General features: G+C 65.1%; 4 protein-coding genes across 14 annotated transcripts in view; 3 read left to right on the forward strand and 1 right to left on the reverse strand.

Moving 5' to 3' along the window:
* Nucleotides 1-10,753, forward strand: part of ASPSCR1 (ASPSCR1 tether for SLC2A4, UBX domain containing) — a 42,188-nt gene extending 31,435 nt beyond the window's left edge. For 4 of the 6 annotated variants that reach the window (XM_063656347.1, XM_054457359.2, XM_063656351.1 and 1 more), the window contains 9 exons: nt 2,206-2,390; nt 2,681-2,762; nt 3,920-3,986; nt 4,662-4,724; nt 5,275-5,402; nt 9,866-9,917; nt 10,172-10,241; nt 10,313-10,485; nt 10,656-10,753. In XM_063656347.1, the coding sequence (XP_063512417.1) occupies nt 2,206-2,390; nt 2,681-2,762; nt 3,920-3,986; nt 4,662-4,724; nt 5,275-5,402; nt 9,866-9,917; nt 10,172-10,241; nt 10,313-10,485; nt 10,656-10,669 (834 nt within the window). In that variant the 3' untranslated portion in view covers nt 10,670-10,753. The remainder of the gene's footprint in view (nt 1-2,205; nt 2,391-2,680; nt 2,763-3,919; nt 3,987-4,661; nt 4,725-5,274; nt 5,403-9,865; nt 9,918-10,171; nt 10,242-10,312; nt 10,486-10,655) is intronic. The other 2 variants (XM_063656348.1, XM_054457361.2) reach the window with 1 other exon arrangement.
* On the forward strand, nt 5,417-9,858 carry LOC129017157 (uncharacterized). Its single transcript, XM_054457363.1, is given in 2 exon segments — nt 5,417-8,521; nt 8,523-9,858. Coding segments are annotated over 2 exon segments (1,176 nt in total). The 5' UTR covers nt 5,417-7,774; the 3' UTR covers nt 8,952-9,858.
* Nucleotides 10,754-12,037: 1,284 nt separating the features above from the next.
* CENPX (centromere protein X) lies at nt 12,038-16,239 on the reverse strand. 6 transcript variants are annotated; one of them, XM_054457410.1, is made up of 5 exons: nt 16,159-16,239; nt 13,201-13,252; nt 12,984-13,037; nt 12,647-12,720; nt 12,038-12,558 (listed from the first exon to the last, which is right to left on the reverse strand). In XM_054457410.1, exons 1-5 carry the CDS (start codon nt 16,192-16,194, stop codon nt 12,544-12,546), a joined length of 231 nt encoding a protein of 76 aa, XP_054313385.1. In that variant the 5' UTR covers nt 16,195-16,239; the 3' UTR covers nt 12,038-12,543. The 6 variants fall into 6 exon arrangements, with proteins under 6 accessions (XP_054313385.1, XP_054313384.1, XP_054313387.1 ...); XM_054457409.1 differs by having other exon boundaries at nt 12,632-12,720; XM_054457412.2 differs by lacking the exon at nt 12,984-13,037.
* LRRC45 (leucine rich repeat containing 45) lies at nt 16,239-24,465 on the forward strand. Its single transcript, XM_054457414.2, has 17 exons — nt 16,239-17,196; nt 17,613-17,674; nt 18,027-18,097; nt 18,335-18,513; nt 18,713-18,841; nt 20,213-20,325; nt 20,701-20,759; nt 20,989-21,066; nt 21,326-21,461; nt 21,549-21,626; nt 21,708-21,819; nt 21,924-21,994; nt 22,407-22,499; nt 22,857-22,949; nt 23,379-23,552; nt 23,633-23,780; nt 23,923-24,465. Exons 1-17 carry the CDS (start codon nt 16,977-16,979, stop codon nt 24,117-24,119), a joined length of 2,013 nt encoding a protein of 670 aa, XP_054313389.1. The 5' UTR covers nt 16,239-16,976; the 3' UTR covers nt 24,120-24,465.
* The last annotated feature ends 271 nt before the right edge of the window (nt 24,466-24,736 follow it).

Genomic DNA, 24,736 nt, shown 5'->3' on the forward strand with positions numbered 1-24,736 from the left:
GAGCTCGCCAGTCAACAGGGCTTGGTGTGGCTGGGGCAGCCCTGAGACCCCAGGCCCTGCCGCTGCGGCTTCCCCTTCCTGGCTCCTCTTCTCTGTGGGACGGAAAGGCTCTCTCCTGGGGAAGGCTCAGAGCTGAGCTGATGGGTGTTTGAAGTTTCTCCACACACAGGGTCCCCTGGCATCTCCCTCTGTCATTTGGTGGCCAAGTGACATTTCCCAGCAGCCCTGCTGCAGACGCCATCTGTTCTCGGGGGAGACTCAGGTGGCCTGGGCCCTTCTGGTAGCCGCTTACCCAGCCTGACCCCAGGCTCCAGCGAGGCTGCTCCAGATCGGGGCTTCTCTGCCCAGGTGAAGGGCGGGTGTGGGAGTTTTCTGTAGAGGCCGCTGTCCCCTGCTACCCCGGCCCCGTGTGGGACCCTGGGTCTGTCTGACAGACAGAGGCTTCCTGAGCCGGGCCCTTGGGATGACGGGTAGGAATCTAGGGTGGATCTACAGGAATTAGAGATTTTATCAGTTTTGTTTTCTAAATGAAATTCTACAGCCCCATAGCAGCGTGATGCTGATGGTCCTGTCCCCTATGGCCCCCATCCTGGAGGCGCCCTGGTGTGGGCTGTGGGCCTGGGGGTACTTAGCACTGTCCAGTATGCGGACGTGCCAGCAGCCCACATTTCCCCCAGTGACCACCAGGCTGTGCCCTGGACATGGCCGTCTGAGCACGTCGTGTCCTGGGGGCAGGGCCCCGTCTGGTGGTCAGGCTCAGTGCGAGCCCATCAGGGGTGCTCTGCCCGCCTGGGGAGACAGCGTGGCTTCTGGGGGCTCCTCCAGGGAGGCTCTGGACCAGGCTGCAGAGGATGCCAACCTGCCATAGGCTGGCCTGGCCGCTCATGGACATGGTGGCTCCTGGCCCAGGGTCTCTCCCCTGGGAACCCAGGCGTGCTCGCGGCCCTCTGGAATGCAGGCGCTGGGGCTGTGGGGGGCCGCCTGGCGCCTGGCATCTTGTTATAAAAAGCTCTGGCGCAGGCTGCTCTCAGTGGCTGCAGGATGGTTGTGGCTTTGGAAGGGCAGCCCCCAGGGGCCTTGGTCAGCCACCTGTGGGCCCCACTGCCGGGCCGTGGTCAGCCCTCACTGGCTGCCCTGCCATGACGCTGCCGAGGCCAATGCAGCTCCCGCCAGACTCCCGTGACAAGTCATGACAGAGCCACATGCTGGGTGGCTGCAGGGCCCTGTCGCCCACAGCAGTCGAGGTCTCAGGTGTGTCTGGAGGGCAACCCTGGAGACACCTGGGACAGGTGTACCTCTGGCAGGCACACCCAGGCTGTCACCCAGTGTGGGCATGGTGGGGGTGCTGGAATGCTGTGCAGGGCAGGAGGCAGCAGCCCGTGGCTGCGTGGGAGACTGCAGGGGAGACGGGACGGGACCAGGAGGGTTGTTCCCAGGGCCTGCCAAGCCATCCCCAGGTGTTGAGAGTGGGAGGTAGGGGTGGGAGCCGAGAGCCGGCTCCGGGCCACCCCCACTCCCAATGGCTCTCGGCTGTTCTGTGTGAGAGGGGCGGGGCCGAGTGTGGGTCGGCGCAGTGCTGAGGTGTCCCACGCACTCCAGCACTGGGCTGAATGCATTGAAATCACTGCCCAGGGCTCCGCGAGCTGCATGGCCCGGCTTTGTCAATTTCATTGCTGTTGATGCCAATTAGGAGTGACGCTGTCCCTCCCGCATCCCAGGGTGGGCAGAGGGAGGGGCCGGCTTGTTCCCTGGGGGCAAGCAAGCATGGAGTCAGCCTGGCCATGGAGCCGTGGCCAAGAGGGCAGTGGGGGCAGCGGGGGCAGCTGGACTGGGGTTTTTGCCGACGCTCTAATTTGGCGGCCGTCGCCACCCCTCCTTCCCATGGAGACCCTGACGTGGCCTGAGCCAGACTCCAGGGACCATGTGCCCTGCTGGGGAGCAGGGGCTCGGCGTCAGGTCTGGTGCACTGACTGGGAGAGGGGGGTCTCCAGCCCTGGACAGGCCCTGAGTGGGGTGGGGGCCCCCAGCTGCTGTGCCCAGCCCTGCCCCCAGGACCTGGCCTTGGCCCTGCACTGGCCAGGGCCAGGGAGGGAGTGGGCCCAGCTCCCAAGTCTGTGTGACCACCTCGGCTGGGGGCACCGACAGCTCGGGGTGCGGAGGGCCCAGCCCGTGACACCCGCTGTCAGCTGCGCCCTCTGCCTCCAGCCTGTGGACCGGGAGCCCGTGGACCGGGAGCCTGTGGACCGGGAGCCCGTGGACCGGGAGCCAGTGGTGTGCCACCCCGACCTGGAGGAGCGGCTGCAGGCCTGGCCAGCGGAGCTGCCTGATGAGTTCTTTGAGCTGACGGTGGACGACGTGAGAAGACGCTTGGCCCAGCTCAAGAGTGAGCGGTGGGTGCCCCCTCGGTGCCTCCCGGCATCTTCTTGCCAGGGTTTGCCCCATTGGGTGCTTGTGCTGCCCACCGTCCCCAGTGCCAGCACTGGCTCCCGGCCCAGGTCCCCGAGAGGCTGCCCTTAACAGGACCTCAGAGGGTTGGGGCCCAGGGAGGGGCGTCCAGACCTTCCTGCCTTGTGTGGGGAGAGCAGCCCACTCCTACCCTGGCGGGTGTAGGTGAGGAGCTCGGGGCCTGTTGCCAGGGCCCCCATTCTGACCAGAAGCCCTATTCCCCTCCTCACCACAGGAAGCGCCTGGAAGAAGCCCCCTTGATGACCAAGGCCTTCAGGGAGGCGCAGATAAAGGAGAAGCTGGAGCGCTACCCAAAGGTCTGCAGACAGGACGTGGGGGCGACTGAGGCACAGCTCTGAGGGGGCTCCCCCTGAGGTCTACGGACAGGACGTGGGGGCGACTGAGGCACAGCTCTGAGGGGGCTCCCCCTGAGGTCTATGGACGGGACGTGGGGGGCGACTGAGGCACAGCTCTGAGCGGGGCCCCCGTGAGGTCTATGGACGGGATGTGGGGGGCGACTGAGGCACAGCTCTGAGCAGGGCCCCCCCGTGGTGGCGCACATGCCCTTAGTGGCCAGTCGATCCTCCCCTGCTCGTGATTTAGAATGAAACTTTTTTTTTTTTTTGAGACGGAGTCTCTCTCTGTCGCCCAGGCTGGTGTCAGTGGCGCCATCTCAGCTCACTGCAAGCTCTGCCTCCCGGGTTGACGCCATTCTCCTGCCTCGGCCTCCCGAGTAGCTGGGACTACAGGCGCCCACCACCACGCCCGGCTAATTTTGTTTTTGTATTTTTAGTAGCGACGGGGTTTCACTGTGTTAGCCAGGGTGGTCTTGATCTCCTGACCTCGTGATCCGCCCGCCTTGGCTTCCCAAAGTTCTGGGATTACAGGCGTGAGCCACCGCACCCGGCTGAATGAAACTTTAAACAGCACATTTGAGCCGGGCGTGGTGGCTCACGCCTGTAATCCCAGCACTTTGGGAGGCCGAGGTGGGCGGATCATGAGGTCAGGAGATTGAGACCATCCTGGCTAACACGGTGAAACCCCATCTCTACTAAAAATGCAAAAAATTAGTCAGGGGAGGTGGTGCACGCCTGTAGTCCCAGCTACTCGGGAGGCTGAGGCAGGAGAATGGCGTGAACCCGGGAGGCAGAGCTTGCAGTGAGCCAAGATCACGCCACTGCACTCCAGCCTGGGTGACAGAGCGAGACTCCGTCTCAAAAAAAAAACAGCACATTTGAACACAGGTCAATGTGGTTTTAGAACGCAGGCCGCTGTGCACACGCACGGCACTTGGCTGTCTCCGTGCCCAGCCTGCCACAGGGGAGTCGAGGCCCAGGCCCTGATTGGGGGTGGCTGCTCCTGCCTGCCCCAGCCCTGGTGTCCATGGCCCAGTGTGGGCCGAGTGGGGAGGCCATGCCCTGGTCCCCGGTGCAGCTCCCGCCGTCCCTCCGACCCTTCTACTTGTCTGGCCTAGGTGGCTCTGAGGGTCCTGTTCCCCGACCGCTACGTCCTACAGGGCTTCTTTCGCCCCAGCGAGACAGGTGGGCAGCGCTGTGGGTTGTCCGGGGATGGGGGACGGGGGCCCACGGGGCCTCTCCCGGCTCCTTCCTTCCAGGCCACAGGACTGCAGCCGCCTGGCCTGCAGGCTCTAGGGCACTGGGTGGGTGCGGATGCTGGGGTCCCCTTGGGGGTGCAGAGGCATCCCAGTTCGCAGAGTGTCAGGCAGGCTGGGCGCTCGCTCCAGGTGCCCGGCCCCAGCTCAGGGAGCCCGTGGTCCTGAGTGCTCACGTCACCCACCTACTGGGCATGGATGGGGCAGAGGGGCACCCAGAGGAAGGTACCCTACCCCGGGAGGAGGGCAGTGGTGCTGTGACATTCAGGGGCTTGTGACCTGTACCCCAGACAGCCGGGCGGCAGCAGCCCAAGGTCGCAGGGGCCTCCCCCAGGGAAAGGGACGCACTCAGGCTGGGGCGGGGGTGGGGCTGGGGGGCAGCGGGTGGCAGTGGGAGTGCTCTCCAGCAGGGCGAGGGTCCCAAGTGTGGCCCGCACGGTGGCCCAGCCACGCCGAGCACCTGGGGTGCTGTGGGAGGAACAGGGCTGAATTCCCACCCATCGGGGAAAGGCCCAGGAGGGTGGGAGCAGTGGCCCAGGTGCTGGGGCAGCCCGGGACTGGTGTGGTGGAAGAGCTGTCTGTATGTTCTTTTTCTCCTCTGCAGTGGGAGACTTGCGAGACTTCGTGAGGAGCCACCTGGGGAACCCCGAGCTGTCGTTTTACCTGTGTATGTTTTTTCTCCTGAGCCTACTCCTGCCTCCAATGCTCGGGGCCTTGGTGCTGTGGGCACACCGACCGTCCCAGCTGGGGCTGGTGGCAGCTTCTCCACAGGAGCAGCATCTGTGGCATCCCGTCCAGCTGCCTCCTGCAGCCCATGGTGTCTGTGTGGAAACCTAGGAGGGCCCTTCTCCCCGAGCCGGGCGGTGGGAGCCAGGCTTCCTGCCTTCTGTCTCAGCGCCCTGCTCCCCTCTGGAGGCCTGCTGCACCCCAGCCTGGTCCCCACCCCTGGGGCTCAGGCCACTCCTGCCCGAGGGCTGTGGGAAGGGCGGGTGGACAGGGAGTGGCTGGCCTCCCTTGGAGGGCGTCTAGGTGGCAAAGGGTTAGGCTGCCCACCGCAAGGGGAGCTGGGCTGCACGGGTGGTGTCCCCTGCAGGTGGGCCTGCCCCGCACCAGCCCTTCCGAGCCCTCAGCTGGGGTTTCTGCAGCAGGAGTGTGGGCACAGGGCGTGCTCGTGAGGGGCTCTTCTGCCCCACTTGAGACGTCACCCCCATCTTCAGGCCTGTCTTCCTTCGGGAGCATGGATGGGCGAGGACCCCGGTGCTTCCTAACACGTAGGTGCCTTCTCTCCTCAGTCATCACCCCTCCAAAAACAGTCCTGGACGACCACACGCGGACCCTCTTTCAGGTACCTGAGGGCCTCCCTGAGGTGCTGCGGGGCCGGGCCCTCCAGGGAGGGCAGGACGGGAGGGTGAGGCCTGCAGTCAGGAAGGAGAGGCCTGGCAGGCGCTGGGGCGGGATAATAAAGCCTTTGAGAGCCGGTGGGTTCAGAGGGGGCCGTGCGCCTCTGAAGTTGTTTCTGACGGGGCTTTCCAGCCTCCTCTGCTTCCTGCCTGGCCCCGGGTGGGAAAGGGCCTGAGAGGCGGCCTGCCTGAGCTGAGGCGGCTTGGAGGTCTCGGCCCCCCTGGGCTGCTGTGCTGGGGCCAAGGCGGCACCGGTCCCTGCCCGGGGGTCTGGGTGAGGAAGGGCCTGGCAGGCCTCGGAGCAGGGCTCGGGGAGCCCCAGAGGGACCAGGCCCTCAGCCGGAGGCGGCCGCCTTGGGCTTCAGCTGCCAAGCCCGTGTTCCTGCCCCTTCCCCCTGCCTGGCCTCTCCCGCCCCTGCTAGGAACGCCGTGGTGCCCATAGCTGTCCGCTGCTTCTGTGGGTCCCTGCTGCCTCGCTGAGGGCTCCTGAGGGTGGGGCCAGGGTGAGGGTGCCGGGTCCCCAGCCCTGCTGGGCCGCCCTCCAGAGCCAGAAGCAATGAATGTCCTGTCCTTGGCCTGTGGGAGAGCTGCCTGGGGCCTTCCGAAGCCCTCTGGCCTAATGGTTTCCTCTTCAAAGCCTCTTCAGATATTTTAATTAGCAACAGAGGCGGGTTTTTTTTTTAAGTGGCCACAGGCCTCTGCAGAGGCCTGGGTTGGAGGTGAGAAGCTTGCTCGCTGCCTGGGGCTGCAGCCACTTGCTGAGATGGGGCAAGAAGGCTGGCAGCTGCCAGGCGTGATCAGGAGCAGGACTGAGCGGGATTCCCTGCAGCGGAGGCAGGGGAGGGGTGAGACAGTCCCCTCTCAGCCCCCGAGCTGCCGGGCGGACTCTGGGCCTCCTTCTTCCGTCTCCATCCCCTCCCTTGCTGGCCAGCCAGTTGATAAACATTGAATTTGGAAGATGCCTTGGGATGGAGGAGGACCAGTGCCCAGGCCTGCAGCCCACCCTCCCGCTGGGAGGCCCCTGAGAGCACTGGGGTGCTGCTGCCCTGTTTCTGGGGATGCTTGGCTTCCCTACCAGCCACCGTCTCCTGCCTTCCATCAGCTCGGCTCTAGCCTCGGGGCCTCTCGGGGTGGTGTCCCCAGTGACGTGCCTGCCTGCCTGCCGTCAGAGAGCTGGCGGGGCTGAGGGAAGGAAGCCTGCCTCCCTGGCAGGCAAGCAGGCAGCGGGCACGGAAGCACCAGCTTTCATGTCTCTGGCAGAGCCCCGCTCCGGCTGCCTGCTGCCTGGGGGGTGTCCCGGGGCCGGCCCCCTGCTTCCAAGAGGGACAGCGTGCGTGGGTGTGGGGGCTCGGGTAGCCCGGCAGCCCTCTGTGGCCCTGGCCCAGGAGAGCGCAGGTTTTCTGGGAGGGCTGGGAGGAGGCGGCCAGGAGTGAGGACTGGGAATTGTGAGCAGTGTGGGGGCACCACTGTGGGGAACAAAGCCCCCAGCCCCTGCCTGAAACCTGCTTCCTGGCCCTGGGCGTCAGGGCTGGCACTGCCCTGGTGTCCTCGCACAGTCACCTCTGTGTGCGGTCCGCGTCCTCATGTCATGAGGAAGGTCACCCTGGGCTAAGCCCACCTTTGATGTCACGGTCACCTCACTTATCTCTTCAAAGGCCCTACTGTTTGGGCTTCCTTCCATTGGCTTTGGGGGGGCAAGCCTGCCTCCTAACACCCTCCGTTTGTTGGAGCTCCCAGGCTGCCTCCGGGGACCCTCTGCCAGGACACAGGCCACCCTTGCTGCCTGGTTCCCCACTCCCCAAGCCACTCACCTGGCAGGGCGTGTCTGGCACTTCTGGCCTGAGTGCCTGCTGGGCGCCCGCCCCCAGCCAGTTCTGTCCTCCTTCCTTTCCACCCAGGACAGCCCCGTCCTGCACTGCCGTGTCGCCCACTGCCGGGGCCTCTCTGGGACCGACAGGCCCCCTTCCTTCCACACACCAGGCCCTACCCCACCTGGACCCTCTGAAATGTTCCTTGTTGACAAATGGTCTTGCAGAAGGCGGGGATGGCTCCTGCAGCCCCCACTCCTGCTCTGTGGGTGGACGCCCCGTCTCTCCCTCCCAGGCGCCGTGGTGCCATCTCCCTCCCGGGCGCCATGATGCTGCTTCCCTCCCAGGCACTGTGGTGCCACCTCCCTCCCAGGCGCCGTGGTGCCATCTCCCTCCCAGGCGCCGTGGTGCCATCTCCCTCCCGGACACCATGATGCTGCCTCCCTCCCAGGCACTGTGGTGCCATCTCCCTGCCCAGGCACTGTGGTGCCACCTCCCTCCCAGGCACCATGATGCTGCCTCCCTCCCAGGCGCCGTGGTGCCATCTCCCTCCCGGACACCATGATGCTGCCTCCCTCCCAGGCACTGTGGTGCCATCTCGCTGCCCAGGCACTGTGGTGCCATCTCCCTCCCGGGCACCGTGGTGCCACCTCCCTCCCGGACACCGTGATGCCGCCTCCCTCCCGGACACCATGATGCTGCCTCCCTCCCAGGCGCCGTGGTGCCATCTCCCTCCCGGGCGTCTTGAGCTGCAAGGGCTCCTCTCTTGGCTTCGTTCCCCGGAGGGTGGTGCCGTTCTCGTTGGAGGGGGCGGCCGGGCGTTGGGCCGCGTGTGCATGCAGCCCCTACAGAGTTGCTGCTCCGTGGGGGTTGGCGTGGGCCTCCTTTCGGAAGCTCTTCCTGGCAACACTGAGTGGGGCAAGGGGTTGGCAGCAGAGAGGCGGCTGGATTTGGGACCCCAGTGTCCTGGGAGGCAGCTAGGGAGGGGCCGGCTCCAGGCCCTCAGGCTGTGTCAGGGCAGGGCGGGCACCCCCACTTCTCCCTGTCAGCCGAGGGAGCCAGGCAGGGGCAGCCTGAGACCTCCTGGGACAGTCCTGGTGGGGAGAGGCCCCTCAGCCTGTGCCTCCCTCAAAGGCCCTTCCCGGGCCCTGCTCTGGCTGGGGGGACGGTGTGACCCACCTTCCCTTTCTAGGCCCAGCTTGGTGACCGGGGTGGCTCCATTCACCCTGGGTCCCTTACTGAAATGGTGCCTGGGAACCAGGGCAGAGAACACCCTTTCCAGCGGTGGGAGATGGAGGTGACGTGGACTCTGGGAGGCTCCTTTTTTGGGGTCCATCCAGAGGCCGAGCCTCTCCAAGCACTGGTCAGCCTCCATGCCACCCAGTCTGCCGACCCTCCTCTCCACCATCCCCTCGTCCGAGCAGTGGCGATCCCTCCCGAGTCAAGGCTGGGCACAAGCACATGGGGACAGGCCGGGTAGGCTGCGTGCCTCAGTGCTCCCTGCACAGAGGTGCAGACAGAGCCCAGGTGCCCCAGGCCCGGCTGCCAAGCCTACTTCCCTCTCCTAGTGTTCCCGAGTCCTGCCTGCCCCTTTCTGTGCGTCCCGTGAGGCAGTGCTGGTTGAGGGTCCTAGCCTGTGGGGGCTATGATGAAAACCAGGTGCCTCTCTGCATCGGTGGCTTCTGAGGGAGCCCTCTTGCCCGGCAGCAGGTGGGATGCAGATGGGGCTGGCCAGGCCTCCTGTGCCCACAGCAGCCTCTGGGCAGTGTCTCCTGGGCTTCTGTGAGCAGCCGCAGCCTGGGTGTGAATCTTGGAGGCCCGGTGGTGGCGGAGCATGCTCTCCATCTGGGAGAGGCCGAGACCACGGCGGCTCCTGGCGCTGTCCTTCCCGTGCCCCTTCCTGGCTCCCCAGTTTCCGGCGCCTCTCCAGGGCCACTCGGGCAGCCCCTGCCCACCCCACAGGCCCTTCTCTCCTCATAAGGCTTTGATCCCAGGCGGCACAATTGGGTTTTCAAAGCATTCACGGCCCTTGTTTGTGTCCCTGGGCCCCCGGCTGGAGGCTGAGGTTTCAGCGTTCCTGGGCCTGGCCTTTGAAGCTTCCTCTTATTAATCTTTTAACATCCCCCAGCCCCACCCCCACCCCCAGCCTGTGGCCCCGAGCAGCCTGGAGCCGGGAGGGGGAATCTGGAGCTGGGAGGGGGATACCCCAGCCTGGCAGCTGCACCCCTCCACGGTGGTCCCGGCACATCCGCCAGGACCCACCACGCCTGGCCCCACCTTCCTCGGGTGCAGAGGCCAGAGGAGGGAGGACTGTGATGCTGCATGGCTTGAGGACCCTCGAGGCCCCAGCGTTCAGCTGGCTTGGGGGTTGGGGTGGTCCCATGGAGGGCGCTGGTCCCAGGATGCCCTGGCCTTGCTTACAGGGGTAGGGTTGGTGTCAGACAGGAAGCTGGGCGATGGGCTCATGGGGGCCGGGCAGGCGGAGCCTGCCTGAGGGTGGAGCTGGGGCCTGGCCCTGGGGGGTGTGGCTGCCTCCACAGCAGGGGGGTGCTCTGCCCATGGTGCCCACCCGGCCCCTGAGCCCCCCGCCCTCTCTGCAGGTGAACCTCTTCCCGACTGCTCTGGTGCACTTTGGAGCCGAGGAGCCGGCAGGTGAGTGTCGGTGGTTGGGGCCAGTGTTGGAGTCCAGCCAGCCTGTCCCTGGACCTCAGAGCCAGCTGCCCCGGAGGGCGTTCGGTCTGAGAGGGAGATGTGTGGTGCCCAGTAGCCACCTCCCCGAGAGAGGACTGGGACAGCCACCTGCTGACCACCCCCCTCCCAGAGCTGAGTGCTGGTGGGCAGGTGCTGGGTGGATGGTGAGTGGGCCCCTCCTCAGAGGCTGAGGGTGAGCTTGGGCCTCCCTGCAGGTGTCTACCTGGAGCCTGGCCTGCTGGAGCATGCCATCTCCCCATCTGCGGCCGACGTGCTGGTGGCCAGGTAAGTGCCGGTGGGTCTGGGGGCACCTCCCGTGGCGGCACTCACCACTCTGTGTCTTCGCCTCCCCACAGGTACATGTCCAGGGCTGCCAGGTCCCCTTCCCCATTGCCAGCCCCTGACCCTGCACGTGAGTCTGAGCCAGCTGCTGAGGAGGGGGCGCTGGTCCCCCCAGAGCCCATCCCAGGGACGGCCCAGCCCGTGAAGAGGAGCCTGGGCAAGGTGCCCAAGTGGCTGAAGCTGCCTGGTACTGTGGCCGGGTGGAGGGCGGAGGTCTGGGTGGTGTGGCAGGGCCAGTGGGCTGGGGGGCTAGGTGCTATGGCTGGCAGGGCCGAGTGCTTCAGCCGGGCTGGTGGGCGGGTGGCTGGGTGGTGAGAGCCCAGGGCCTGTGGTCACCCTGGTGTGTCTGCACTACAGCCAGCAAGAGGTGAGAGCTGCCAGCCCGAGGTGCCCACTCTGCCAGCCACAGGACCACCTCCCCTGCCAGCAGGAATAAAGACTTGTGCATCCCTCAACGCCTTCCTGTCGTGCTTCCTCCAGAAAAGGGGCCCCGTCCTCTGCCCTGGCTCAGCTGGACCGCAGTGTCCAGGCCTGAGAGCCTGGTGGACCGTGGTGTGCATCCTGAACCCGCGTGGGTCTCCTCTTCATTTTTACCTAACAGTTATTTACTCCTCCAAGGAGAACAGAAGTGCTGGAGGAAAGTCTTTTGGGGGAAATTACCTGCAACCCAGGAGCCAAGCCCCAGACCAGGAGCTGGGGGAGGAGCTAGTAGGTCACCCCACATCTGTAGGGCAGGGCCTGGCCTCAGGCCTCCCGCTGCCCCCAGGCGGCTGTAGTGCTGGGTTCTGGCCCCGGTCCACCCTGCAGCCGGCCTCCCCAGCAAGTCTGATGACTTCCACAGGCTCCCAGGGCTTTCAAACTGACCTACTGAGGTGGGCAGGGCGGGGAAGGGGTGGATCCCAGCAGCTGCCCGGGGCTACTGGGGCTAAATCAAGGATGAAGAAGCTTGCCTCAAAGTTGTCTTCGGGCACCAGGGCAGGAGAGAAGCTGGGTCGCCTCCGATGGTTCCCACGGGGCAGCTCTTGTGCTTCCCACCCTGGGGCCTGACCCCCTACCGCTTCCCCTCCCTGCGTGGGGCTCCAGGATGGCGCTCAGCTGAGAGCCCCTGGGGTGCTTCCAGTCCTGGGCTCTGACAAGAGAGAGAAAGTGGGGTGGGCTGGAGGGGAAGTGGTCCAAGGCCTTGCCCGCTTCCCAAGCGTTGGCACAAGTGGAGCTTATGCCAGAGGCCCCTGAGAGTCAGAGGGCAGCCAGACCTGGGTGGGGCATCCAGACAGGTCCCACAGCCCCGTGTCTCCAAGGGTGGGCAGGGGGTGTGGCCTGAGGGGGCTGACCTGTACCTCTATGGCACTGCTCGGGACCGGTGTCGGAGAAAAGGGGAGGCCCTTTCTTCATTTCAGCAGGCCCTCGGGCCGGGGTCCGTCTCACCCTGTGCATCGTGATCCTGCCTGTGGCCACTGCCTGCAGCCACAGGAACATTCCTGGAAGCCACTGCCCACTGGTGGCAGCCCCCGTGGCTGCCCCAACCCCTGGGGTAGAGTAACATTTTCCAGGCGGGCGGCCACATGTACGCGGTCCGGGTTCCACAGCGCCTGGGGGTGGGGCCGAGGCACTCGCACACATGCTGTTTGTTAGTGCGTCCTCCTGGCGCTTTGCTTTCTTACCAGGAGTGGAAGGGCGCACACGGGGAGTGCGGCTTTGAAGCAGTTTGACTTTGGTGATTAATGGCAAGAAGGCCAAGCTGGGAGAGACAGTTTTGATTTATTGGTGTTGCTTTGTGAGAACAAATTTATAGCCTGGAGAAGTATCTTCCAAGGGGAATATCGCATGGCTGGTAAGGTCACACTCCAGCTTTGATGTCGGGTGGCAGGAATGTGGGCAGGAGGCAGCGCTGCCAGCCGCTGTTTGTCAAACACACAGGCTACCTGCTGGCCAGGCCTTTCCCAGCACCTGCCTGTAGGACCCCAGGTGGCATGCATGCACACTATTGCCCCAGGGAGGAGAGGCAGGGACTCCCCAGGTGCTGCCCCTTCCCACACCAGTGTCCCCACTGGACACTCCAAGGCCAGCAGCGTGCTGCAGTCCTGCCCCTTCTGCACAGGCTGGAGACTCCCAGAGATCTTGTTTGAATCAACTCCAAATCCCTCAGGTCCTTCCCTGCCTGTTATCAGAGGCCGCTGGAAACACAAGGCCTGCTTCTGTGGACCAGGGGCTCCTCTGGGGGTGGCTTCAGCCACGGCTGAGATCCCTAGAAGTCCAGGAGCTGTGGGGGAGAGAAGCACTTAGGGCCAGCCAGCCGGGCACCCCCACTTGCGCCCCGACCCATGCTCACGCACCAGCTGCGGAAGCACCTTCTCCAGCTGGTCCACGTCCACACGGAGCGCGTCTTCTGCCTGGGCCTGCCGCACCCCGCGGACTGCTGCTTCTGCGGTGAGAAACGCGACAGGTGGGGGATGCCGGGGGGATCTTAAACCCGAGCCCAGTGAGAGCCTCAGCCTGGGCCGGTGCCCCCCCCCACACCCACGGGCAGCCCCCAGAACCAGGCCACATCACCTGACAAACAGGCTCAGGAGACCCAAGTTTAGGCCCTTATGGGAAACGGGAAAACATGTCTTGGTTTTCCCGCTGGAAAAACGCAAAAGGAATTCCGGATGCTGTGCCCGGAGGGAGCGTGGGCCCTGGGCTCACCCACAACGAAGACCTTCAGCAACTCCACCATGAGCTGCAGCGCATCCCCGCTCACTGCAAGGCAGGGGGAGGTTATGCGGGACCCTCAGCCACCACTCTGGCTGGGTGCTCCAGACGTACCCCTGCCCTCCCGAGGCCTTGGCCCTGCAGAGTTGCAGGAAAGGGTCCCTGAGGACAGATACGGGGACCCACCTCCCGCCCGCACCCCCACCCGCACCTTTGGTCTTGTCATCCTTGAAGTGCAGGTGCAGCAGCCTGCTCACCAGCTCCTAGAGGGGAGGAGGGTGTCAGCGCCAGGCCCCGCCCTCCCCCCGCACCCCCCAGGGTGGTGACCATTCTGGTGACAGTGGCTGTGACTTCTGGCTGGAGACGCCTTCTGTGCTTGGGCCTCTCCCAGGGCAGGGGACAAGGGCCAGCCTAGTGCTTCGGGTGGCAGAAGCTGAAGCAGATGTGTGGGCAGCTCCACTAGGGGGCACCAGGGCTCTGCGCAGGGTCTGTGCTGGGGGCCTCCCTACAGCGTGAGTGGTCGCAGACAAGGGAGCAGGCCCCGCTGCTGGGGCTCCAGGGAGAGAGTGGAGAAAGGCCTCGTCGAGTCCGGCCTAATCTTGCACTCCCATCCCCGGCAGAGGGCCATGGCTCTGCTCTCCTTGTGGGAAGGCAGGGAAGGCAGAGCCCGGGATGGGTCTGGAGGCTGGAGGTGGCTGCTCCCCAGGTGGGCTGGCCTGAGGGAGTGCCACCAGTAGGGCCTTCCTTGTGCCAACTCTGTTCTGGGTGCTGGGTCAGCTCCGCCGGTCTTGCCCTGGTGCTCATGATCCTGCAGGAGGTGCTGGTGTCCTGGGAGCGCAGAGCGGGGCTGCGCCAGCGTGGTCCGCAGGCTGGAGTGGGGTGGGCCAGACGCTGAGGGCCCAGGGCCTGATCAGCTCTCCATGTCTCCATGGCAGGAAACTGGGAGTCCTCTCTAGGTTTTTTGTGGAAAGCAGCACTGGCGTTGGAAAGGACCACTCTGGCTGCCATGCCCGGGGTCGGGGGAAGGGAGGGAACTGCAGAGCCAGGGCCTTTCTGATGGACGGAGGACGGGGACAAGGGAGGAGTCTACGCCAAGGCCCCAAAAGGACAGCACTGCTCTGAGGAGATAGGGAACCGTGGGCAAGTTTATTTTGGAGCTAGGACACAGGAGATCAGTTTGGGATGCATTGTGTGTGAACACAGGAGCTGTCCACACGGAGTGGCGCGTGGCAGCTGCAGTGGTGGTGGCCAAGACTCGGGAGGGCAGCCCTGGGTGGCTGGTGGAGCCACAGGACTCAAGGAGGCGGCCCAGGCCAGGAACCGGCCCACAGCAGCTGGGAAAGGAGCCAGCACGGAGCGTCCAGGACTGCGGTGGGGGAGGGCAGTGGGCGCCCAGAAACAGGCACTAAAAGGGCAGGTGGGTGAACGACCAGCCAGGCCACCAGCATCGGCCACAGGGAGGTCACAGCACCTCACCCAGAGCAGTCCAGCAGGTGACAAGCAGAGCACGGACGGGTGAAGCCCTGAGATGCGGGTGGTGAACAGTGCTCCCCAGCAGCGGGCAGCAGGGTCCAGCATCCCGGCTTGTCCAGCATCCCGGCTCGTCCTGAGCCCTTGCTGTCCCCTAGCCAGGGTCCCAGTCACCACCCGCATGAGCTCAGTGCCACCTGCTGGTCCTTCCAGCTGCTTACCGCCAGCAGTACCAGAAAAGCACCAGAAAAGGTAGAGAAGGCACTATCTCCCCACCTGCTCCGGGACCCCCAACACTGCTGCCCCAGGCCTTGGAAGGAAGACCACGCCAGAGAGTGGCGGATGCCAGGGCTGCCTCGACAATCCAAGGGGCTTCCCCGTACATCGGCAGTGGCCTCGGAAGGCAGGCCAGCACTGGGGCGGTTGTAGGGGGGGCCTAGGACACAGCCAGCTTTGCCCCATGACATGTGGGCGCCACGCCAGGGCTACAGGCCCCCCACTCCCCATCATCCTCACGCTCATTCTCTGCAATAACCACAGCTCCAGCTCTGGCCAGAGCCCTCGGGCCTTTAGTTGTCAGGTGGGCTTGATAGAACACATGACCTCCTGGGGTGTGTACCCAGTGCCCCTCTCCGGCAGTGGCCTTTCGGCTACTTTAACCTGCTGTTCTCACAACCAGCCAGTGAGGTGGCCCAAGCCTCAGTGACTTTCTCTTTCTGAATTCTGGCAAGAATCTTCAGCAACTCCACCACCAGAGTTCCCCACACCGACCCCCCGCCCTGCTGCTTTGGGTGATAAAGAAGGGCCTGATGCAGGAGAAACAGAATTCTCCCTGCTTCTACAGGGCTGAAGTCCTCCCTCCAGGATGGGTTCACAAGGGCCTAAGACCCTCCCTTCCCAGGCCACAGAGGCCCACGAGGCCCTGCTGACATCGAGAAAGCTCGGTGCCCCAACCTTCAGGTAGAGCAGTAGAAAGGCTCGGAAACCACTCTGCCTGCACCGATGGGGTCATCTGCACATGGCACCCCCAGAGAGCTCCACTTCCAGGAACAGGGAAGAGCAGGGCACGCCCTCCAGCCTGGGCGGATCCTGGCTCAGACGGCCTAGGTCTGACCCTAGCCCTGCTGAGTCACTTAACGCCCCAGTGCCTCAGTTTCTCCACTGGCAGGTAGGGTTAATCCATGTCAAGTGTGTGTAACGTGGAGCACCGAAGAAACCACGCGTTCCTAGCCCAGTGCTGGCGCCCACCGGGGAGCAAACAAAAGGGAAACCACTTTGCCTAGCGGCTGGGGTAGGTCCTGCCGGCTCCTCGGGCTGGACGATCTCACTGTCCCCGTCCTGGGGCCTGATCTCCCTTAACAGGAGACCCCAGGCTCAGGGCGCAGGGCGGCGGCCCAGCTCCTCCTCTGTCTTCGCCGGCTTGGACTCCGCCGTGACGGCGCCCACCCCTGCCTGTTTCTGCAGACCCTCTCCATCTTCCCGCAGCCCCGGCTGCTCCACGCGCCCTCCTACCAGCTGCGAGACACCAGCCCAGGAGGGTGCGGGGCGCGCGGCCCGGCCGGAGATGGAGTCTGAGAACGGGCCCAACCTCAAAGGCACAGGGGGCGGCGCGGGGGCTGGCGTCTGGCCCTCACGGTGTCACGCGTGAGGTCGGGACGGAGCGTCCGCGCCTGCCTAGCCCCTGCCCGCCGGCCCTCACCTTCCGGAAGCCGGATCCAGCTCCGGGTCCCTCCATGACCGCAGCCTCAACGCGCGCCCACCGGAACCCCGCCCCGCGCCTCCAGCCAATGAGACCGGAGCGCGCCCCCGGAGCCCCGACCCGCGCCCCTAGCCAATCAGTCCGAAGCGCCTTCTCTCGGAGCCTCGCCCCCACGTCTCAGCCAATGAGCCCGGAGCGCGCCCTCCAGCAGCCCCGCCCTCACGTCCCTCAGCCAATGAACCTGGAACGCGCCCTCCCGGGGCACCACCCTCACGTCCCTCAGCCAATGAGCCCGGAGCGTGCGCTCCCAGGGCCCCACCCTCATGCCCCTAGCCAATGAACCTGGAGCGCGCTGCCCCCTCTCAGCTTGCGGCCCGAAGGGCGCGCCAGTTCCTTTGTTCTCATTGGCCCGCACCAAGCGCTGCCTGCGCAGAGCCTGCTGGGAGTTGTAGTTCCCGCGGCCTCTCCCGGCGCGCCTCGTTCTTCCTGGATACTGAGGCCCCGACGCGGCTGTCGCGAGGGCGGGGGTCGGGGCTGCAGGCGGGGCAGGGCTGGGTGTGGGAGCGCGACGCACCTGCCTGCTTCCTGCACGGGTGGTCCCCAAGCACTGCGGGGCCCCAGCCCAAAGCGGACCTTGACTACCGCCCAGCCGCGCGCTCCCAGGACCTCCCGCCCGCGGAGCCCGCTCCGATTGCTCTTCGCCCGGGTCGGCGGAGGCCCCGTCTCCTGTACCCGGCGCTGGGACTGCTCCGCACCGCGCGGCTCCCTTTCAGCAGCTGCAGGAGCATGCGGAGGAGGCCCTGCCGGCCCCGCGGGTCATGGAGGAGTTCCGGCGCTCCTACAGCCGCCTGTGCAGGGAGAGTGGGGCCGAGCCCCAGGAGGCTGTCCTGCAGCAGCTGCACCAGCTTCCCAGGGGCCGGCTGGACCTGGCCACGCAAAGCCTGACGGTGGAGACCTGCAGGGCCCTGGGCAAGCTGCTGCCGAGGGAGACGCTGTGCACGGAGCTGGTCCTGAGTGACTGCATGCTCAGCGAGGAAGGTGGGCAGGCGCGGCGGGGTGGATCCCTTTGCTCCTTAGCTGCCCACACCATTGCCTCGGCAGCCCCAGAGGTCGCTTCCTCTCCAGGCTCTTCTCTTCCTGTGCCGTAGTTAGAGGGAGCAGGGGCGCCCCTTCCTGCACCTGGGAGTAGAGGGCAGTTCCTCTGTATGACGAGGGAGAGGCCGTAACATTCCCGGTCTTACCTGGTTCCCCGCGTGCTGAGCCGGCTGGGTGCCTGGCAGGGGCTGCAGGTGTTTCAAACATGACTTCACAGCGAGACTCTTGGCCAGCGCCAACCCAGACCACCGGGACAGTTGTCCCTTCCTGAGTCTAGGGAGCTGCCCTGAAAAGGGGCCCAAGGGGAGGGCCTTGGGGTCAGCAGGGGCAGAGAGTGACCGCCGTCCCCTCTTACACAGGGGCCACACTGCTGCTCCGAGGCCTGTGTGCCAACACCGTGCTGCGCTTTCTGGACTTAAAGGTGAGATACCTGCACTCTTGAGTGTCCGAGTGTGCCACCCAAGGGCAAGAGGAGAGGTGGAAGATGCCAGGTCTCGGGGCCTGGGGTCTGGGCAGGTGGCTGGAAGCTGTCTGTGAGTCCCCAGGCCGTTCTCTGATGGCCTCCTGTGTGTGACCATCTCCGGAGCAAGAGTTCACATTGGCAAACAAGCCGGCCCTTGGAAGCCCCCTGAAGACAGGGACCCCAGGAGCTGAGGGAGGCTGCAGGGTGCACCCCAGGCTTGTTCTCTGGCTGACCAAGGCCCTTGGGGCATGGGTGGGAATTCAGAGCCAGTCAGGGCACGGGAGTGACTACCGGCCTGTTTCTCTCCTAGGGCAACAACCTTCGGGCCGCAGGGGCCGAGGCTCTGGGAAAACTCCTCCAACAGAACAAGTCCATTCAGAGGTGGGTGGTGGTCCCGACCCCAGGCCCTGTCTCTGTGTGGTTGAGGATTGGCCCCAGAGCACATGGTTCTGCAGCCCAAGAGTTCCCTATTGCCAGTTGCCCATGTTTCACATACGTTGGCAGGGGTAGGCAGAGGCTCCGGCCCATCAGACCCCAAGCCCACACCCGTCCCCAAGCCCTGAACCCCACAGGCCAGGCAGTCCCCTGGGTGAACACTGGCTTCTGCCCCTCCTGCAGCCTCACGCTGGAGTGGAACAGCCTGGGCACGTGGGACGATGCCTTCGCCACCTTCTGCGGGGGCCTGGCGGCCAACGGCGCCCTGCAGCAGCTGGACCTCCGCAACAACCAGATCAGTCACAAGGGCGCCGAGGAGCTGGCCCTAGCCCTGAAGGGCAACACCACCCTCCAGCAGCTGGGTGAGGCCTCCCAGGCGCCTCGGGCTCCCTCATCCCTCTGAGGCTGCCTCTGCTCTGGGAAGTGAGGGGCTAGGGGTCTGGCCTGCATTCCTGCTCTGTTGATGACCACAAGGCAGTGCCCCCTAGGGAAGCACCCCGGCCAGACCAGCTCCCCCTCTGCCAGGTGCATTCTGTCTGGTGACTACAGGTTTCCTTCCAGACCTGCGCTGGAATAATGTTGGCCTCCTGGGGGGCCGGGCCCTCATGAACTGTCTCCCCAGCAACAGAACCCTGTGGAGACTGGACCTGGCTGGGAACAACATCCCTGGAGACGTCCTCAGAGCCGTGGGTACGGTGCAGGGCTGTGTGAAGCGATGCGTGAGCCTTTGACAGAGGCCTGTCCACTGAGGGCGGGGTGCTGGGCTCAGGACGGGAACTGATGAGGAGAGCAGCTTGAGAGCCCAGGGGAAGCAGGAAGGAGCAGAGGGGTCGTGGGGCACCTGTTTGGCACTTGAATGGCGTTCACCACACATGGGCACTGTCCGAGGCGCCCTGTGTACTTGCTGAGTTCTTAGGACCTGTGCAGTAGAGGGGTGCCCGTTTCACCGCTGGGGAAGCTGAGGCCGCGTGGCTCACAGCCCTGGCCTTAGTGGCTTTGCTGATGCTTCAGGTGGCCCAGGCCTTGGCCAGGAAAGCTCCCTGGTCACCCTGAGTTTGTGGCCCTGCATGTGAGTCAGGTGAGGTGGGGCCCCCTGGCCTGTGCTGGCCTCCACATTCCCTCCCACCAGCGACCCCGAATCCTTCCAGCTGATGTCTCAGCCTTAGGCCCCAGTGCCCCAGACCCAGCTGGGGACTTTGCCAGGCCCCCCGTACTCCCTAATCCGCGCACAGCGGCAGCCTCTTCCAGCCCCTGTGCTGAGGGCTCACCCCTCTTGCTGGCTCTGCCTGGCCTCTGGCTCCAGCTACACCGTCCCTGGCTTTGCCTCGGCACTGCCCTGGTTGTTGTCGTCGCTCCTGACCTCTGCCTCCTCGCCACATGCCACCCAGATCTTTCCAGAACATGAGCTGGGCACAGCATTTGCCTCAGCATTGTGCAGTGCCCCTTGACCTTTGGGATGGTGGCCAGATGCCCCAGGAGGGCCCTCGCCTTTTGCACCTCTGCCCCACGTGTGCACGCACTCCCCAACACCAGGCGGCTCCTGCTCACAGCCCGAACCCCAGGAAGCACTTCCACCCCTCATGCACTGAGGGGGCACCCCTGACTTGCCGGGTGAGACGTTGCCCCACACAGCATAGATTCCCAAGCAGCCAGCCGCTGGGTGCAGGGCTGGTGGCCACCAGCTACTCCTGAGGCTAAGCAGCCCTGGGGTGACACGGCTCCTTTGTGTGTGTGTGTGTGTGTGTGTGTGTGTGTGTGTGAGACTCAGTTTCACTCAGTCACCCAGGCTGGAGTGCAGTGGCGCAATCTCGGCTCACTGCAACCTCCACCTCCCAGGTTCAAGCGATTTTCCTGTCTCAGCCTCCCAAGTAACTGGGATTACAGGTGTGCGCTACCATGCCCAGCTAATTTTTTGTATTTTTAGTAGAGATGGTGTTTCACCATGTTGGCCAGGCTGGTCTGGAACCCCTGACCTCAGGTGATCCACCCACCTCGACCTCCCAAAGTGCTGGGATTCCAGGCATGAGCCCCCATGCCCAGCTGACACAGCTCCTTCTGCAGAGCAAGCCATGGGCCACAGCCAGGACCGGCTCACCACCTTCCAGGAGAACCAAGCCCGCACTCACGTCCTCAGTAAGGAGGTCCAGCACCTCCGGGAGGAGAAGTCCAAGCAGGTGAGGATGGCGCCTTCACTGATCTTGGAGCTGCTTATGGCTGGAGGGCCTGGCCATGTCCTTCCTTCCTCAGCCCCGTGGTCTGCCCACCTTCCCTTCCTCGGGGCCCTGGAGCCTCTGAGTGGCTGGTACCAGGAAGGAGGGGCGGCCTCCTGGTCTGATCTCCTGCAGGTGGACTTCCTTGGGGAGCTGGCGTCTGAGCCCCGAGGCCTCGCTCTGCAGGGGCCACCCTTCCTGTGAAGGAGACAGGGCACTGTGGGTGGAACCCTTCGCTGCCTTGCTGCGTTGGTGGGCGCCAGCTCTCCTTCCCCCTGAGAAGGTCAGGTGGACAGGCTGCAGGTGCCCTGACAGGGCTGCGGCTGTCTCTGTCCCCAGTTCCTGGACTTGATGGAGACTATTGATAAGCAGCGAGAAGAGATGGCCAAGAGCAGCAGGTGAGCGGGCCCAGAGCAGGGGCAGGGTGAGGCTCCAGGGATCAGGTCCTGGCTCAGACTCAGATGGGACCAACCTGAGCCCACGAGTGAGGCCACGAGGAGGTGGCTGGAGGCTCAGTGCCCAGACGACCATAGATGCTTAAGAAACAGCAGCAGCTACCAAGGCCAGAGGGGTATGGGAGCGCTCTGGGGTTTGGGTTACTCTCTGCACCCTCCTCTCTGCCCACAGGGCGTCAGCAGCCCATGTAGGGCAGCTTCAGGAAGCCCTGAATGAGAGGCACTCCATCATCAACGCTCTCAAGGCCAAGTAAGTGGGGGGTGGCCTCAGGATACTTCAGAGACGTGACCACAGGGCAGAGGAGGGTGGTGTGAGCCTGTGTGCAAGTCCTGTTTGCAAAGCAGAGGTGGGAAATGGTGAGGCTGGGGCAGTAACCCAGAAGCCTTCCTGGAGGAGGCGGGTGCTGGCTGGGGTTGACTAGGTGCCCAGCAACAGTGAGAGCAGCGAGGCCTTTGTAAGGCATGTGAAACTCCAGCCGGGGCGGGGGTGGTGCCCTTCCTTTCTGCAGGCTGCAGATGACAGAGGCCGCCCTGGCTCTGTCGGAGCAGAAGGCCCAGGACCTGGGGGAGCTCCTGGCCACAGCGGAACAGGAGCAGCTGAGCCTGTCACAGAGGCAGGCCAAGGAGCTCAAGCTGGAGCAGCAGGTGGGTGGGCAGGGCTTGAGAGGGATGGGCCAAGGGGTGCGTGGTGGCTTCGTGACCCTCACTGCCCATACCCCGTTCTCCTCCCAGGAAGCTGCAGAGCGGGAGTCTAAGCTCCTCAGAGACTTGTCTGCTGCCAATGAAAAGAACCTGCTTCTGCAAAACCAGGTAGCTGTGGTGGTGCCAGGGAGCCCAGGGTGGGCGCGGTAGGGCTGGGCTGCAGCTTCCCTCCCTGGTGCCGGCTTTCAGGTAGACGAGTTGGAGCGGAAGTTCAGGTGTCAGCAGGAGCAGCTGTTCCAGACCAGGCAGGAGCTGACCAGCATGTCAGCTGAGCTGAAGATGCGGGCCATCCAGGCCGAGGGTGAGCATGGGCAGGCCTGCTGTGGAGGGGCCTGGGGATGGGCACCGGGGGACGGGGGCCCCCAGAGGATACTCACGCATGCTCTGCCCGCCCTGGGCTTCCAGAGCGCCTGGACATGGAGAAGAGAAGATGCAGACAAAGCCTGGAGGACTCAGAAAGCCTGCGCATCAAGGAGGTGCCCTCTTCGTTGGCCTCTAACACATCTCAGTATCTGGCCTTGGTGTCACGCAGGTGTCCCCAAAGCACACACCTGGTGGGAGCTTCCCTTGCCAATCTTGGGTCACTGGGTGGCCGTATTTTGCCAGCCTGAGCAGATGTCAGACCCAGAACCTCCTATTGGGGGTGGGTCGGGGGGACGCTGGCAATGTCTGAGCCGTAGTACAGGCTGCCGTTAAAGAGACACTAAGCCCCACTCATTCAGGGTGTGCATGCTGGGGTAGTTTCCTGCTAGGCCATCTGAGGCAGTGCTTTCTCAGGATGAACAAGGTTCCCAAGAGACACCTGCCTTCCAGGGTGGGGAGTCGATGAGGGGAAGGTAGGGAGGCCCCGCTCTCCAGTCCGGCCCCACAATCCCTGCCCCTGAGCAGGTGGAGCATATGACCCGTCACCTGGAGGAGAGTGAGAAGGCCATGCAGGAGCGGGTGCAGAGGCTGGAGGCCGCGCGGCTGTCCCTGGAGGAGGTGAGTGCCCACCAGGCAGGGCCAAGCTCTGCCTTAGCCCTGGGCTGAACAAGGCAGGGGCCCCTGGTGTTCACCGCCTCAGGACCAGAGACCTCTTCCTGTTCTCAGAGCCTCACAGGCCCCGCCTTGGGGACCCACCCACCAGTGTGCCCAAGAAGCTAGAGGGACTTAGGTGGCATTCGGGCTTCCTTGGCCTTAGGAACCTTGCCCAGCGACCTAGGTGGCAGAGCAGCTGCGTGGCCCTCAGGAGGCTGGCAGAGACGAGCCCCCCTGGCTGGGGTTGGCTGGATGGGCCAGAGAGAGAAGGGCCCTGGGCCAGGGACAGGAGAATGGGCTGGCAGGTGGCCGTCTGTGCAGGAGCTGAGCCGAGTGAAAGCAGCAGCACTCAGTGAGCGTGGCCAGGCTGAGGAGGAGCTGATCAAGGCCAAGAGCCAGGCCCGCCTGGAGGAGGTGAGCCACACATGTCCGCCACCCTCTGGGGGAGCCAGGCTGCCGGGCATTGCGGCCCACGTGCAGACTCCAGAGCTGCCGTCTGAGTGGGGAGGCGGGAGTGTGGTGTTGAAGTCAGATCAGCACACCCTGGACACTGTCGGGTCACCTTCAGCCTTGGATCAAGGCCTGAGATGGCGGAGAGGTTTGGCCCATCTCTGCAGCCTGTGACTACACGCATGAATGGACGGGAGGGGTGGTGTGACCAAAGAGGGAGGAGGAGAGCCCAGAGGGCATCTGGAGGAGGTGGCTGCCAGGGGAGCGAGTTCAGAGTCATAGTAACTAGAGCAGCCAGTCCTGCAGAGAGGTGGGGTCCTGCCCATGCAGACATTCCCTCAGGTGAGTTCAGGCTGGGCCCCTCATGCTCCGTGGCGGTTCCTGTGCTCACAGCAACAGCGCCTGGCTCATCTGGAGGACAAGCTAAGACTGCTGGCGCAGGCACGGGACGAGGCGCAGGGCGCTTGCCTACAGCAGAAGCAGGTGGTGGCCGACTCCCAGACCCGGGCCAGCCAGCTGGGCCTACAAGTCGAGGGCCTGCGGCGGCGCCTGGAAGAGCTGCAGCAGGTAGCCGGGGCTCCGGTGGGGGGCCCCGGGCGTGCTAGCCCCCACCCCTCGCCTCACTCCCCAACCTTCGTGCCTGGCAGGAGCTGAGCCTCAAGGACCAGGAAAGGGTGGCCGAGGTGAGCAGGGTGCGCGTGGAGCTGCAGGAGCAGAACGGCCGGCTGCAGGCGGAGCTGGCGGCTCAGGAGGCGCTGAGGGAGAAGGCGGCGGCCCTGGAGCGCCAGCTGAAAGGTGAGCCAGACCCTTGTCCTCCCGCCGCCCACTGGTGGGACGTGAGGCTAGCCAGGGAGCGGGGCTGGCCAGGTCTCCTGTGCCGAGGCCGTGCTACAGTGCGCTGGGGCTGCGTCCGCTCACTGCGTTCCTGGCCCTGCAGTGATGGCGAGCGACCACCGAGAGGCGCTGCTGGACAGGGAGAGCGAGAACGCGTCTCTCCGGGAGAAGCTGCGACTCCGGGAGGCGGAGATCGCCCGCATCCGGGACGAGGAGGCCCAGAGGGCGAGCTTCCTGCAGAACGCCGTCCTAGCTTACGTGCAGGGGTCCCCCGTGAGGACCCTGAGCCCCCCAAAGTGAGACAGGCCGGGAGGACCCGGGCGCAGTAGGAGCGCATCAGGCGGCGCCCGAGATGGACCAGGGGCTGCGTCCCGCCCGCGTCGCCTCTTTGAGACCCGGGTCGTCTGTTCCACGCGGGGGTTGCGGCGACTGGAGGTGGTGCCGGGGCCGCCGGGCAACCCCGTGGGAGGCGCCTGGGAAGGGCTCCCTACCCGCCCCTTCTTCCCGGTCGACGCCACGTGGGAGCGCACCGGGAAGGGGTTCCGAGGGCGCGTCTCCCCCTCGCCTTTTGCGATGTCACCGTGAACGCTGCGGCCGCCTGCGCGCGGCGGGGTTTGGAAATACAGCGCGCTTGCACTTTGTGATACATTCTGGCCCCTCCTCTCTCTCCAAACGCGCGACCATCCGTGCCTCTCTCTAAACGCGCGGCCCTCTGTCCCCAGCCCTGCAAGGAGGGCCTGCCGGGGTGCGGCTGTTCACCCCTCCTCGCCGCTGCCTGGAGGGACGGGAGGGCCGCGGGGGCTGTCCGTCTGGGGGTTCGGGCGGCTGCAGACCCCGGAGTTCCCAAGCTGGCTCCCGGCGGCAGGGGGCGGGTCCCCGAGAAAGCGCAGCGCGCGGAGCCCTCCGCGCCGGGTCCA

The sequence above is a fragment of the Pongo pygmaeus genome, chromosome 19 (genome assembly GCF_028885625.2).
Source record: "Pongo pygmaeus isolate AG05252 chromosome 19, NHGRI_mPonPyg2-v2.0_pri, whole genome shotgun sequence".
Lineage (NCBI taxonomy): Eukaryota > Metazoa > Chordata > Mammalia > Primates > Hominidae > Pongo > Pongo pygmaeus.

Coding starts and splice junctions, on each gene's coding strand:
- CENPX (XM_063656534.1), bottom strand. CDS start 16,194: ATGGAGGGACCCGGAGCTGGATCCGGCTTCCGGAAG. Junction 13,253..16,158: donor CTGGATCCGGCTTCCGGAAG/GTGAGGGCCGGC, acceptor CCTCCCCTCTAG/GAGCTGGTGAGCAGGCTGCT. Junction 13,038..13,200: donor CAAGGATGACAAGACCAAAG/GTGCGGGTGGGG, acceptor CCTGCCTTGCAG/TGAGCGGGGATGCGCTGCAG.
- LRRC45 (XM_054457414.2), top strand. CDS start 16,977: ATGGAGGAGTTCCGGCGCTCCTACAGCCGCCTGTGCAGGGAGAGTGGG. Junction 17,675..18,026: donor TGCGCTTTCTGGACTTAAAG/GTGAGATACCTG, acceptor TTTCTCTCCTAG/GGCAACAACCTTCGGGCCGC. Junction 18,842..20,212: donor AGACGTCCTCAGAGCCGTGG/GTACGGTGCAGG, acceptor CTCCTTCTGCAG/AGCAAGCCATGGGCCACAGC.